General features: G+C 48.1%; 1 protein-coding gene across 1 annotated transcript; it reads right to left on the bottom strand.

Moving 5' to 3' along the window:
• Positions 1–5,370: 5,370 nt before the first annotated feature.
• shfl (shiftless antiviral inhibitor of ribosomal frameshifting) lies at positions 5,371–12,130 on the bottom strand. Its single transcript, XM_035397612.1, has 9 exons — positions 11,724–12,130; positions 10,860–10,995; positions 10,048–10,094; positions 9,612–9,677; positions 8,988–9,035; positions 7,379–7,534; positions 7,097–7,200; positions 6,364–6,521; positions 5,371–5,970 (listed from the first exon to the last, which is right to left on the bottom strand). Exons 1-9 carry the CDS (start codon positions 11,748–11,750, stop codon positions 5,726–5,728), a joined length of 987 nt encoding a protein of 328 aa, XP_035253503.1. The 5' UTR covers positions 11,751–12,130; the 3' UTR covers positions 5,371–5,725.
• Between the last annotated feature and the right edge of the window lie 992 nt (positions 12,131–13,122).

Genomic DNA, 13,122 nt, shown 5'->3' with positions numbered 1-13,122 from the left:
GATAAAGAATGCTTGCATAACGGGGAATTTGAGGAGTTTCGAGGACATTTGGGCTTAACCATATTTGGAAGAAACGTTAGCTGCCATTATTTACACTGAAACCGCTTGGAAATAAGCTACAATTAGTCCCTACTGCAGTTCAGTGACACCATTAGCGGGTCCGCACAACCTGTAGTCTAAAATAATTAGCACAAGACAATAATCTAACATTGACAAAGGAGCAATAGTCGACCTGTAACCAGAACTGAGGGTGTGGGGCCTAAGGGAGGGGTGTGTTTGGTTCCCTGAGCGGCCAGGAGCTTTGTGTTCATCTCCGGAGCGAGAACTCCGGTGCTACCCGATAGGCCTTGTGTTCCGACTGCGATGACCTGCACGTGGGGAGTGTTCTTTTGTGTACGTTGTACCGGCTCCGTGGGAACGTCAGCTAATACACAACCAGCCGCCGACTCTGCACGCAGACACAAACACGGGGCGCCACATCTTCGTAAACGAGCTTGAAAACATCGTAAGAACTAGTCTCGCTTTTCATGGGTATCACCACGCTGGCAATGGGTGCCGTTTCTAGTGTAAGTGTAGCATGTGGCAAGGATCGTCCAGAATTCTCTTGAATAATTACCAAGTTCAACTGCGGAGGAGGCTGGTGATTATGGTCAGTGCATTGGTAAATTAATTTTGCTACTCGCTACTGCCAGTCTCTCTTAAATATGAAGTGGGTTGGGGGTCACGTGAGGTCACATGACTGCCATTTAACCATCAGAACAAAGAGTCGTTTTCAGTTACCTCCTCCGCAGACCATTCCTGTATTTTTATCTTCTGGCAAAAGCAATAGAGTCCACACTCTGCAGCTGATCTCCCAAATAGCACAACACCACAACATGGTCAGCGTGTAGCGACTTGTCCTACAGAAGTGTTTCGGATTCTACAGCCCTGCTTTTGTCGGTCAGCTTTGAGATTAAAACGTTCCTATGAATTATAATTTATATATATTCTAATATATTAACTAGCACAATAACTGATCAATATTATCCATAACAATGTCCAAGTAGTACTGTAGTTTAAATGTGGGGGAGGAGGTCTGCCTGGGCTCTCTCTCAGAAGTAATAAATCTAAACTTGCTAACCTTTTCCGTGAGACCAGTAAAACATAACAAGTAATGATTCACTAATGCTTAAGGTAAACTTGAAAGACGTGACGCGAATGGTGTAAATGCTCAGAACTGCCCCACTGTGGGATTTGAACGTACATCTTGTTGCGTGAACTGACTCCCCTTCTGCAAATCTTAAATTGTTCAGAAACCTGAAGGATTTGCATTCCATTAATTTCATTTAGCGGTCTTGTTCATACCATTTATATGTATGATTTTTTTGCGTTTTGAAACAAAATGGATCCAGTGGAAAAACGTGAGATTATCAGGCTCCAAGTTAGCCGTATACAAACATATTCATACATGTGATTATGAAGGGTTATACAGGTGATGCTGGGTCTGCCACAATATCTAAAGGAATATGCACTGTTTGGTCCATCACAGTATATAGGAAGGCATGGGAGCAGAGGATTGCTGCAGTGTCAATGAAATGGAACCAGCAGGTCAGCCAGTAGGTGGCACTACAGAGCATTCCACAGATGGATTTTTTTGTGTGTGTGTGTGTGTGTGTGTGTGTCCAGAATGCACAGTGCAAAGCTGGCCACGTCCCTTTGTAAGAACGGGTAATTCTCAGAAACAGGAAGCTCAGCTCCTCAGGGAAAGGGTAAAAGCCGCTTCCTCTTTCACAATGAGACTATCCTTTAGGCTAGCGGTGTCCGGTCTTATCCGAAAAGGGCCGATGTGGGTGCAGGTTTTTTGTTCTAGCCCAGCACTACGACACCTGATTCTGTTCATCAAATATTCACGGTCGTCCGTCGAGATCTTCACAAGCGGAATACCAAGTCTATTTTATTCAATTATTTATTCGTTGATGTATTCTTTATTTATCGAGGAGAGGGCACCATTGAGCCAAGAAAGCAATTCTGTATTCGTTACCACACACGTTTGAATTTATTTACCAGATATTATTCAGGTCAGTACGCGAGAGAGTGCACTGTAGGTTACCCTTAGTAAGAGCTAAGGGTGAAGTCTGACAGACTCCAGATGCAAACTGACTGTAAATCACTGACTGTACATGTAAAAAGCTGTGCAGTAATAAGTGCATTGTCACACGCAGGTGGCATAAACCCAAACCGCACCACTCGCACGCCATGTAGGGAAGGTCGGCCGCGTGTGGAAATTCTGCCAGTTTTTTGTCTGTATGAACATGTGCTCTTGTGCCAATCGCTGGAGAGTAGATACTTTTAAGGACACCCCACTTAGAGAGAGAGAGGCCACAATGAAACGCTGCTCACCAGGGAGGCTTTTGGTAAATGGTAAATGGACTGCATTTATATAGCGCATTTATCTAAAGCGCTTTACAATTGATGCCTCTCATTCGCCAGAGCAGTTAGGGATTAGGGGTTAGGTGTCTTGCTCAAGGACACTTCGACACTCCCAGGGCGGGGTTTGAACCGGCAACCCTCCGACTGCCAGACAATCGGTCTTACCTCCTGAGCTATGTCGCCCCATAGCTTTTGCATCGCGGGGTGTGTTTGCGGTGTGCGAACGGTGGGGTTGTTAAAGAAGGAAGATGCGGGCGGGCGGGTGGAGCGCTCTCTCGCAGCAGGGCGGCAGAGGGGGCGGCGTTCTGCTCGTGCCCGTTCTGCCCGTTCGGTGGCGTGTGCGGGAAGAACGGAGCTGACTAGCGGAGGTGTCTGGAGACCTGCTCCGCACCGACGTGTCTGCCAGAGCGGGACACCTGTGACCCCCGAAACCCCCGTCGTTGTGCATTTACACCGTCTAACTGCGGCTTTCTCCCTCCGCTCCTTCAGAGAGACCGCGCTACGTCTCCCTACAGCTCATTCTCTTTCTCACACGCAACCGTTAACCGCAAGCCTTTCTCTCACTCTGCCGTCTGTTCTCGCCCTCCCTCGATCCCTTTCTTCATATCTCCCTCCCTTTCTCTTCCCTGTCTGTCTCTCTCTCTCTCTCTCACCGACCCTCCTCCTCCTCCCCCCCCCTCAAAGTGGCATTGTCATTTCATGAGCTCTCTGGAAAAGTCATCATGCAGGTGGAGAGAAGCCAATCAGATTAAGAGTGAGAGAAGGGGAGGAGACAATCAGGGACTCAGGCAAAAAAAAAAATAAATGAGAATGGAGTCACTGCCCACATCCTTGACTGACCTAAATAATATCCCACAATGCACTGCGAGGTTTGGAATGAATGTCATCAGACTCATTAGCCCTTACAAAGACATCTGCATGCTTCCAATGAACCGTTTTGAACAACGCCTTGTCCAAACATGTCGGACAGTGTTGTCGTTCATGCTTTTTCCAAAGCAGCTATACTAGAAGGCAGGTTGAGAAAGCTGTTTGTCATAGACAGGGGTGAGATTATAACAGGAAGAAGAGACTTTTCAGACCACCTGAAACCCTGCCCACTGCACACCTGGTCGATCACTGAGGAAAGTGCACAGACTTGCGTTAGGACAGTGGTAACCAACCCTGCTCCTGCAGATCTACCATCCTGTAGATTTTCACTCCAACCCTAACAAAGCGCAGTTCATTCAACAGCTAGAGGTCTTGTTGAGCTACTTATTAGTAGAGTCAGGTGTGCCAAATTAGGGTTGAAATGAAAACCAACAGGACGGTAGATCTCCAGGAACAGGGTTGGTTACCACTGGTGTAGGTCCTCTGCCAAAAACAAAGGGAATGGATTCCTACCCACAATCATGGATGTTACTGCACGCTTCCCTGAAGCAGTTCCCTTGAGAAACATGAAGGCTGGTACCATCTTATTTACGTTCTTAACTTTCTTTTCTCGGTTTGGTCTTCCAGGACAGGTTCAGTCCGATTGTGGGGGGTCTACCTTTGTATCTTGTGTATTCCAGGAGGTCGTGCATGAGCTCGGTATTGACCAGGTGGTTTCTTCTGCCTGCCGTCCGCAGTCGCGGGGAGCGTTAGAAAGGTGTCATCAGACTTTGAAAACTATGATTAAGAAACACAGTGTGCAGTTCCCAGGTGACTGGGACTGTGCGATGTCGTTTCTGTTATTTGCGCTCGGTGAATGAGTCCACTGGATCTACACCTTTTGAGCTGGTATTTGGCCACGAGGCGCAAGGTCCCCTAAAGGTGGCTAAGGAGATGTTCCTGAGGCCCAAGGCTGAGTCAGCGATACTACAGTACGTGTCGTCTTTTCAAGGTCGCTTGTGGTTGGCCTGTGAGGTTGCCTGGGAAAATTTGCACCAGGTCCAGGCCCACGTGAAGTGTCAGTATGACAGAAAGGCAGTATACAAAAGGTCTTTTCCTGTTGGAGAAAAGGCGCTTGTACTGATGCCTATGTGGGTTGACTGCCTCAGTGGTAAGTTTTGTGGACCCTATTCTATTGCGAAGAAGGTCAGCAATCGTAATTATGTCATCAGCACCCCAGACCGGTGTCATGTAAACTTGTTGAAGGCTTATTATGACCGCTCGAACCTGCCTTTCTCTACTCTGCCAGTGGACCATTCAGATGTGCTAGTTGCTGCTGTATTTGTGGACTTTGTGGAATGACACTGTACAGGTGTAACCAGCTGTTGTGCAAATAGGCTGAGTTTGCTTTGCTTCTGTCTGAAAGGACGTATTGTGTATTGTGTATATGATGTATATAGCACAGAAAATAAAAAAAATACAAAAGTTATGGAAAAAGAAAAATTGGTGATGGATCCATTGTTTTTTTTTCACATGGTTTGGGACAGAACTGACTTCCAGTTGGAGCCCAGATGACATCACAGACTGGCAGCTGATTTGAATAGGGCCCCGGTGGCTGAATGCAGACTGGCGACGTGGACTAGGGAAATTCACGCAGGGACAGAATTTGTTTGTTTCTATTTACGACACGGATAGGTGGCCCAGCGGTAGCCTAGATTCCCCCGGGCGGAGCGTAACCTTAGGAGCCAGCCTGGGAGTATCGCTTTCACAAACATTTTTATTATTTATTTATTTTATTTATTTTTTTTAATTGTCGGACGCAGACCCCCCCGCAATCCGATAGTCAGAAAGGAGAGTTCCAACGTTCCGGCAGTTCATTTGAAGCAGGCAGAACCCTTGAGTCAGTCACAGGAGCACGACTGTGACTGCCAGCTCAAGGTGCAAAAGCAGGCTGTGAATGCGCTCAGTACTCGGGGGGGGGGGGGGGGGGGGGGGGGGGGGGGGGGGGGAGTAATGATAAAAGATAATTGATGCGTACAGCTGATCCTGCTGTCTGTATGAACACAGCAGTAGCAGTCTGTGCACGCAAGGTTATTTATCACAAATACTAATAACTGAAAGCTCAAATTATTGTATTGATCACAATATTAATAAGGTTGTGTAAAACTGTAAAAGGTGTACATCTCACCAGAATGCCTACAAGGTGCGGGCAGGATGCAAAACAACAGGAAAGGGAGGAGCTTGCTGCACAGCCTGACGACCCCACTGCTAACCGCAGGCTATGCAGTTCACCTGAGCGAGGAGCTCCACGTACACACACCGGCCATCAGGCAGGACTCGCTGTGTTTTCATCAGCGAGTCCGGTATCCTGATTGGTGCGTCGCTTCTGTATTCTTATCGGTACAGTGGCCCTGGACTCTGGATTGGTGCAGGGCTGCTGTCCATAAATTGACTTTAAAAAGGGGCGGCTTCAGTTTGAGCTGCTGTCACTATAGCTGCGGCGTTGGTCCTCCTCCTCCTCTTCCTCTTCTTCTTCCTCCTCTCGGATGTCCTCCAGGATCAGCTCGTCGATGTCCAAGATGCTGCCCTGGCTCAGACAGGTGTTGACCGTGGACCCCGTGCTCACGTGGGCGGGGCTGGGGTTCACCACGCGCGGCTTGCGATTCTTCATGCGACTGCGGGGGTGGACGCACTCTGTCCCCGGGACGTGGGGCTCTGAGGGAGGGAGGGAGGGAGGGAGTGAGGGGAGGAGAGCGAGGGAGGGAGTCTGACCATTGACCGGCTTCAAATCAGAGTGAATCATTAAACAAAGTGATCACAAACAAAACAAACTGTGTCGGGCCTAATGGGATAAAAAAAAAGGAGCCATATACAGGCTCAGCAGCAAGGCTCAGTGACCACAGCCTGGCCATGCAGTGTAGAACAAATGGAAAAAGGGAGGAAAATATAGGTAGGAGCAACACCCAGCCTGGACAGTGCTGGTGTGGCCACTGTGGGACATGGGGGGGTGTAGACTACCGCACCTTCACATGCAGACGGGGGGATGTAGACTAACGTGCGTGTGCGCGCGCGTGTGTGTGTGTGTGTCTGTGCGTGCGTGCGTGTTACCCTGTCGGTTGTAGCAGTCCTCAGCCAGACAGCTGTGGGGATTTTGTCTTTGAAGCCCCATTCCGCTCTGTCTCCGTCGCGGGGGCAGGATTCGCATCGGTGTGACGAGGGAACGGCAGGAGTAGCAGGGAGACCCCACATCCATACGGCCAAACCCCCTGAAACCCAGACAATACACTCACATCCATACGGCCAAACCCCCTGAAACTCAGAATACACTCACATCCATACGGCCAAACCCCCTGAAACTCAGACAATACACTCACATCCATACGGCCAAACCCCCTGAAACTCAGAATACACTCACATCCATACAGCCAAACCCCCTGAAACTCAGACAATACACTCACATCCATACGGCCAAACCCCCTGAAACCCAGAGAATGCACTCACATCCATACGGCCAAACCCCCTGAAATTCAGAATACACTCGCATCCATACAGCCAAACCCCCTGAAACTCAGACAATACACTCACATCCATACGGCCAAACCCCCTGAAACTCAGAATACACTCACATCCATACGGCCAAACCCCTTGAAACTCAGACAATACACCCACATCCATACAGCCAAACCCCCTGAAACTCAGACAATACACCCACATCCATACAGCCAAACCCCCTGAAACTCATGAGAGAATACACTCACATGCATATGTAAAATCCCTGGAACTCACAGATAATATACCCACTCATTCATCTAAGCACAACAGGTGAGAAAATGACATTTACCTGAAGACACGATGACAGGTGGGGCAGTGAAATTCGGCAATCCCCCACATTTTGTGCGCTGGGACGGGATCATACTTCCGTTTGCACTTTCGACAGCGTGACACCTGGAGACGTCAGACCAACAGCACAGTGCGCGCGCACACACACACACACACACACACACACACACACAAACAGAGACACCGTGTGCTTACGTTTGCGGGGCAGTGCTGCGTGCTGCGTGTGTGTGTGTGTGTACGCGTGCGCGCACGTGTGTGTGCACGCATACGTTAGGGCTCATACCCTCTTCCTCTCGGGAACCCTACGCCACCAGTCCGAGTCGCAGGACTGGCAGGCGAACTGGTGCAGCTCTGAGGGGGCGTGGCTGTTCTGCGCCTGATCGAACATGCGCAGGTTCTCCTCCGTCAGCGGCAAGGTCTTCAGCCGCGCCGCGAGAGCCTGCGAAGGGCCCCGCCCAATCCCGTCACTCGCACTGCGATGGTCACGCCCCTGTCACTCACGCACCTGTCACTCACGCACCTGTCTCTCACGCACCTGTCACTCACCAGTCTAGACCAGTCGGTCGCTCACACACCTGTCACTCAACCACCTGTCACTCACCAGTCTAGACCAGTCGGTCGCTCACGCACCTGTCACTCACCAGTCTAGACCGGTCGGTCTCTCACGCACCTGTCACTCACCAGTCTAGACCAGTCGGTCTCTCACGCACCTGTCACTCACCAGTCTAGACCAGTCGGTCTCTCACGCACCTGTCACTCACCAGTCTAGACCAGTCGGTCGCTCACGCACCTGTCACTCACCAGTCTAGACCGGTCGGTCTCTCACGCACCTGTCACTCAGCAGTCTAGACCAGTCGGTCGCTCATACACCTGTCACTCACCAGTCTAGACCAGTCGGTCTCTCACGCACCTGTCACTCACCAGTCTAGACCAGTCGGTCTCTCACGCACCTGTCACTCACCAGTCTAGACCAGTCGGTCTCTCACGCACCTGTCACTCACCAGTCTAGACCAGTCGGTCTCTTACGCACCTGTCACTCACCAGTCTAGACCAGTCGGTCTCTCACGCACCTGTCACTCACCAGTCTAGACCGGTCGGTCTCTCACGCACCTGTCACTCACCAGTCTAGACCAGTCGGTCTCTCACGCACCTGTCACTCACCAGTCTAGACCGGTCGGTCTCTCACGCACCTGTCACTCACCAGTCTAGAGAGTCGGTCTCTCACGCACCAGTCTAGACCAGTCGGTCTCTCACGCACCTGTCACTCACCAGTCTAGACCAGTCGGTCTCTCACGCACCTGTCACTCACCAGTCTAGACCGGTCGGTCTATCACGCACCTGTCACTCACCAGTCTAGACCGGTCGGTCTCTCACACACCTGTCACTCACCAGTCTAGACCAGTCTGTCTCTCACGCACCTGTCACTCACCAGTCTAGACCGGTCGGTCTCTCAACCACCTGTCACTCACCAGTCTAGACCGGTCGGTCTCTCACGCACCTGTCACTCACCAGTCTAGACCAGTCGGTCTCTCAACCACCTGTCACTCACCATTCTAGACCAGTCAGTCTCTCACGCACCTGTCACTCACCAGTCTAGACCAGTCAGTCTCTCACGCACCTGTCACTCACCAGTCTAGACCAGTCAGTCTCTCACGCACCTGTCACTCACCAGTCTAGACCAGTCAGTCTCTCACGCACCTGTCACTCACCAGTCTAGACCAGTCGGTCTCTCACGCACCTGTCACTCAACCACCTGTCACTCACCAGTCTAGACCAGTCGGTCGCTCACACACCTGTCACTCACCAGTCTAGACCAGTCGGTCGCTCACACACCTGTCACTCACCAGTCTAGACCAGTCGGTCGCTCACACACCTGTCACTCACACCATTACCTGAATCTCTCTGTCCTCCTGTATCGGTCTCGGACCACCAGGAGCAGGCTAGAGAGAGAGGGAGGGAGAGAGAGAGAGAGAGAGAGAGAGAGAGTGTGTGTATGTGTGTTCCTGTAAGTTAAAGGAGGATTTTTACCATACTCAGTTTTTGAGTGTTGTCCTTTGGATTTATTGTAGTATGAATGTAACTTTTTTTTTTGCAGATATAATACAATTATCGGCAACTTCCTGTTCAGCTTAGTGAAACTGTCATCTGCCAGTAATGCATTTCTTTCTCTTGAAATACCAATGTTGTCTTTTTAATGTAGACATCTTAATTCATCCAAGGCAAATGGAAAAATAGACCACCTATTCAGTGTATTCAAATCCCCATCACTGCTGATACGATAATTGGAGAAGTTGTATTTCGCTCATAATCATTTGTTTTTCGCGTATACATGAAAAAATATGGCCGGTTTTGTTTAGGGTAAACTTACCATTTCATGTTATCTGAATAGTGCCACATTATTTGGGCTTCACCTTGGCTGATTTCCTTTCAGTTAAAACATTTAACGATCAATTCAACAAGATGTCCTGACAGAGCAGCTGTAACATGGGGTTTCAGAACAGGTTTCCGTGGCGTACCTGGGGGTGTGAGCGAGGGCGTGCAGACTGTTCCTGCTCCTCTGCCTCCAGTCTCTGCACCACATTCTGTGAGAAATAACAGATACTGTCACTACGCACACACACACTTGCATGCATGCACACACACATACACACACACTTGCATGCGCACACACACACACGTACGCATGCACGCACATACACACACACTTGCATGTACGCACACACACACACGTACACACACACACACGCTTGCATGCATGCACACACACACACACATACACACACACTTGCATGCGCACACACACACGTACGCATGCACGCACATACACACACACTTGCATGTACGCACACACACACACACACACTTGCATGTACGCACACACATACACACACGCACACTTGCATGAGCGCACACACACGTACGTGCACACACTGACGTATTTAGCTGATTTACCCTAACTGCGGCATCGTTCAGGCTCATTCTGTCCTCCGCATCCAGGTCTCCACAGCAAAGGCACATGGGAAATAACAGGCTTTATGTGAGTTTATATTACCAAAACAAATACAGGTAAATGTGCTATACCTGAGCTCTGTCGCCAGGGCTCATTTCGTTAAACTGAGACTAAAAATATCCAGGTATTAGGTTTAGGAATGTGATTCAGTCATACAAAAAGTAAATTATTTAATGATAGATTTAGAAAATTATTGGGCAAATTTTGCAATCCTGCTTTGTGATATACCTCTCAGCTATGTTCCATACCGGTGTTAAACTTACATATATATATATGTAATTTCAATGTGGAAATGTCATCTGTACAGTTTTACAACCCGAGCGCTCAGTTTTGTGTCTTTGGTGATTTATTAAGAAGCTATATATAGACACTTGTATAAAAGTGACATGGCACTCGAACCCCTGGTATACCATGAATATAGCCACGACTATGTGGTTTGCTGGGTATCTCTGCTTCGGGTCGTGCCTGACATATCATCCCTTGGTTTGTGAATTGTTGATGCTTACTGTCTGACTTTCCTGCAGTGAGCCATTTGTTTACAGATAGATTTAACATTGCAAATTGTCATTGATCTCACTCAATCCGTGCGCACGGATTGCAAAACCAAGTGCACCGATGTGGCAAACCGAATGCACGGATTGCAAAATTAAGCACACGGATTGCAAAACCGAGAGTACGGATTTCCACGTTGACTTTTTTTCGTGCATGGGGGGGGGGGGGGGTTGGGGGTTGGGGGTTGGTGCTCCGTACTCACCTCTGTCTTTCATCAGAATGATATCCTTGGCCGCAAGCTGGTGGTTGTTGCAATAGCGATGCATGAGCACAGTTGCTTTGTCGATGGGAATCTTCCCGTGGAACTTCTCTCTCAGTCGCCGGACACTCTTCTCCAGCTATGACATGCAGTGGAACGCACCCCGCGGGCACATGAACGTGGTCACGTCAAGCTACACTGTCATGGCCCAGCATTACCACGAATATTATTTACTTAAGAATATACTGTAAAGATGATGACACATAAACCCGTTGTAAAATGAGTAGCGCAGTCGCTAAACAGAATGAAAATGTACCGACTAAAATCGGAACTTTTAAGAACCGCGAATCGCGTCATCATGAGACCAGACCAGGTTCGGAGTATCTCAGGACAGTTTGACAGCTCAGGCTTAGGGAGTGCATATGGTAACAGGTGAAAATGATTAACAGTGGATCACGGCGAGGAAATTCTCTAAAGCAAAGCAACGTTACAGTGGATGCGGCTTTACGAGTGTGGAGATCAGTCGAGAAACGGAGTTTAGGTTAAAGTGTAGAAAAGAAAGCTGAACAGCATTAACGTAGGCTAATCGTTTAAGAGCGTCAATAGCCTAGCTACGTGATGACGATGCAGTCGCACTGCGTCTACTATTGATGCAAGGAAACACAAAACAACTTAGCGATATATATGGAGAGTTAAAGGACACAAAAACTGCGAACGATGAGTTTTAATTATGTGGCAGAGCACAGACATCCGACGCAAGGCACCAAACAGACAAATGGATGTCAGTGAGTGGGACTCGATGCGTACGAGGGGAAAAAACAAACGCCAACAGTGTCGAAGGAGAAACGTCAAACTGAGGCATCTTACCTCAATCTCATCCCGCTGTCGATACATTATTGCGAATAAGCTATATTATGCACACAACTGTTAAATTCTAGGCTGTTCTCAAATTTCAATTTGGCAAACGTAGCAGAGTCGTTGATGGCAATTTTATTTCCTGCCCTCTCTTCTATGTCCGTTTTGCATCTGGGCCGCTGAAGTTGCTTTCAGTTTGATATTAAACACGCCTCCAGACGGTGCAGTAAGTTGTTCGTGGCCTCTAGCCAACTTACTAATTTGAATACGCACAGAAGTTGTCTGCAAATGAATGAAGTCTGAAAAAATTGTCAAATATGTTCCGCCCCAGGGTATGATTAGCATGAGTAAGCGCAATTTTTCGATTGCGTTTTGAATAGTGACCGTTTAAAATGGAAATGTTGTTAATGTGTTGCGTGATTAACTGCGTCTCTTCCGTGTGCGTTCTGTGGTTAACAGGCGGGTTGCTTGGTGAGGGTGAAGTCGGACTCTCTCCGCCTTCTGGAGTTAAATTGACTGGGATGTATTTGAGAAGGCTGAGAGAACGTGGACCTATCGGTGACCGAGACATTGCGTCTGACTGCCTGAATAACAGCGAAGGAGGGCGTTCTATGGCAAGCCGTTTTGTCATTTAATCCTTTTTCATATCTGGCAACCAAATTATCCTAACTAACTGCCCATTTTATTGGCTAGACTTGCCTAGCTAGCTGCTGCGTGCCAACTAGCTGCCCAGGTACTACGCCAAAAAGCCAGCTAGCTACCCTCGAAACACAGTTGCCGCTTTGGGCAGCAAGGTGCTACAACCACGCAGCTAGCTAAACTAGTTCTAAAATAGTTGGTCCCTACGACAAACTTGCAAGCTAGTTGAACTAGCTACTGATAATATGCTAATTTTCATAAAGAGGCGTGACTACAGTCACAAATAACTATTTTAGACTTTTGGAAGTGTCAAATTCGGTCGAAACTAACTCAACGGGCTGAACAAGCTGCGTTTTTTCGTAGTCTGTTTGCTGTTAGTGACTTTGAAAACATTAATTGTTATTTATATGAATGAAAACGACGTGAAATAAATTCATAATTTTTTGTATTATTCCGGACCTGTTATGACTTATTCATGAAAAATGCCATTTTACGCCAGTAGATGGAAACCTCTTAATGTTAACGCTTCGGGGGGAAAGAGTTGCCAAGAATCGCAGTTAATTCGATTTTAAGGTCGTCTCTAGCAAGAAACAACCGCAAAAATTGATTTATTAATTATTATTCATAAATTATTATTCATAATAATAATTGCATTTAGCTTCCACTTCGCTTAGTTTTTGGATACCGTGCACGCGCATCTGCAATAGGCTACAATTCTCGGGGAAAGTTTGATAAATTACAATTTTATTATTTTAAACAATTCTGTATGTTT

Source organism: Anguilla anguilla, chromosome 17, assembly GCF_013347855.1.
Source record: "Anguilla anguilla isolate fAngAng1 chromosome 17, fAngAng1.pri, whole genome shotgun sequence".
NCBI classification, from domain to species: Eukaryota; Metazoa; Chordata; class Actinopteri; order Anguilliformes; family Anguillidae; genus Anguilla; species Anguilla anguilla.
The sequence above is the reverse complement of the archived record's forward strand: the minus strand, read 5'-3'. Positions and strand labels throughout refer to the sequence as shown.

Coding starts and splice junctions, on each gene's coding strand:
- shfl (XM_035397612.1), bottom strand. CDS start 11,750: ATGTATCGACAGCGGGATGAGATTGAG. Junction 10,095..10,859: donor CATTCTGATGAAAGACAGAG/GTGAGTACGGAG, acceptor TTTGCTGTGGAG/ACCTGGATGCGGAGGACAGA. Junction 9,678..10,047: donor TGAACGATGCCGCAGTTAGG/GTAAATCAGCTA, acceptor TATTTCTCACAG/AATGTGGTGCAGAGACTGGA.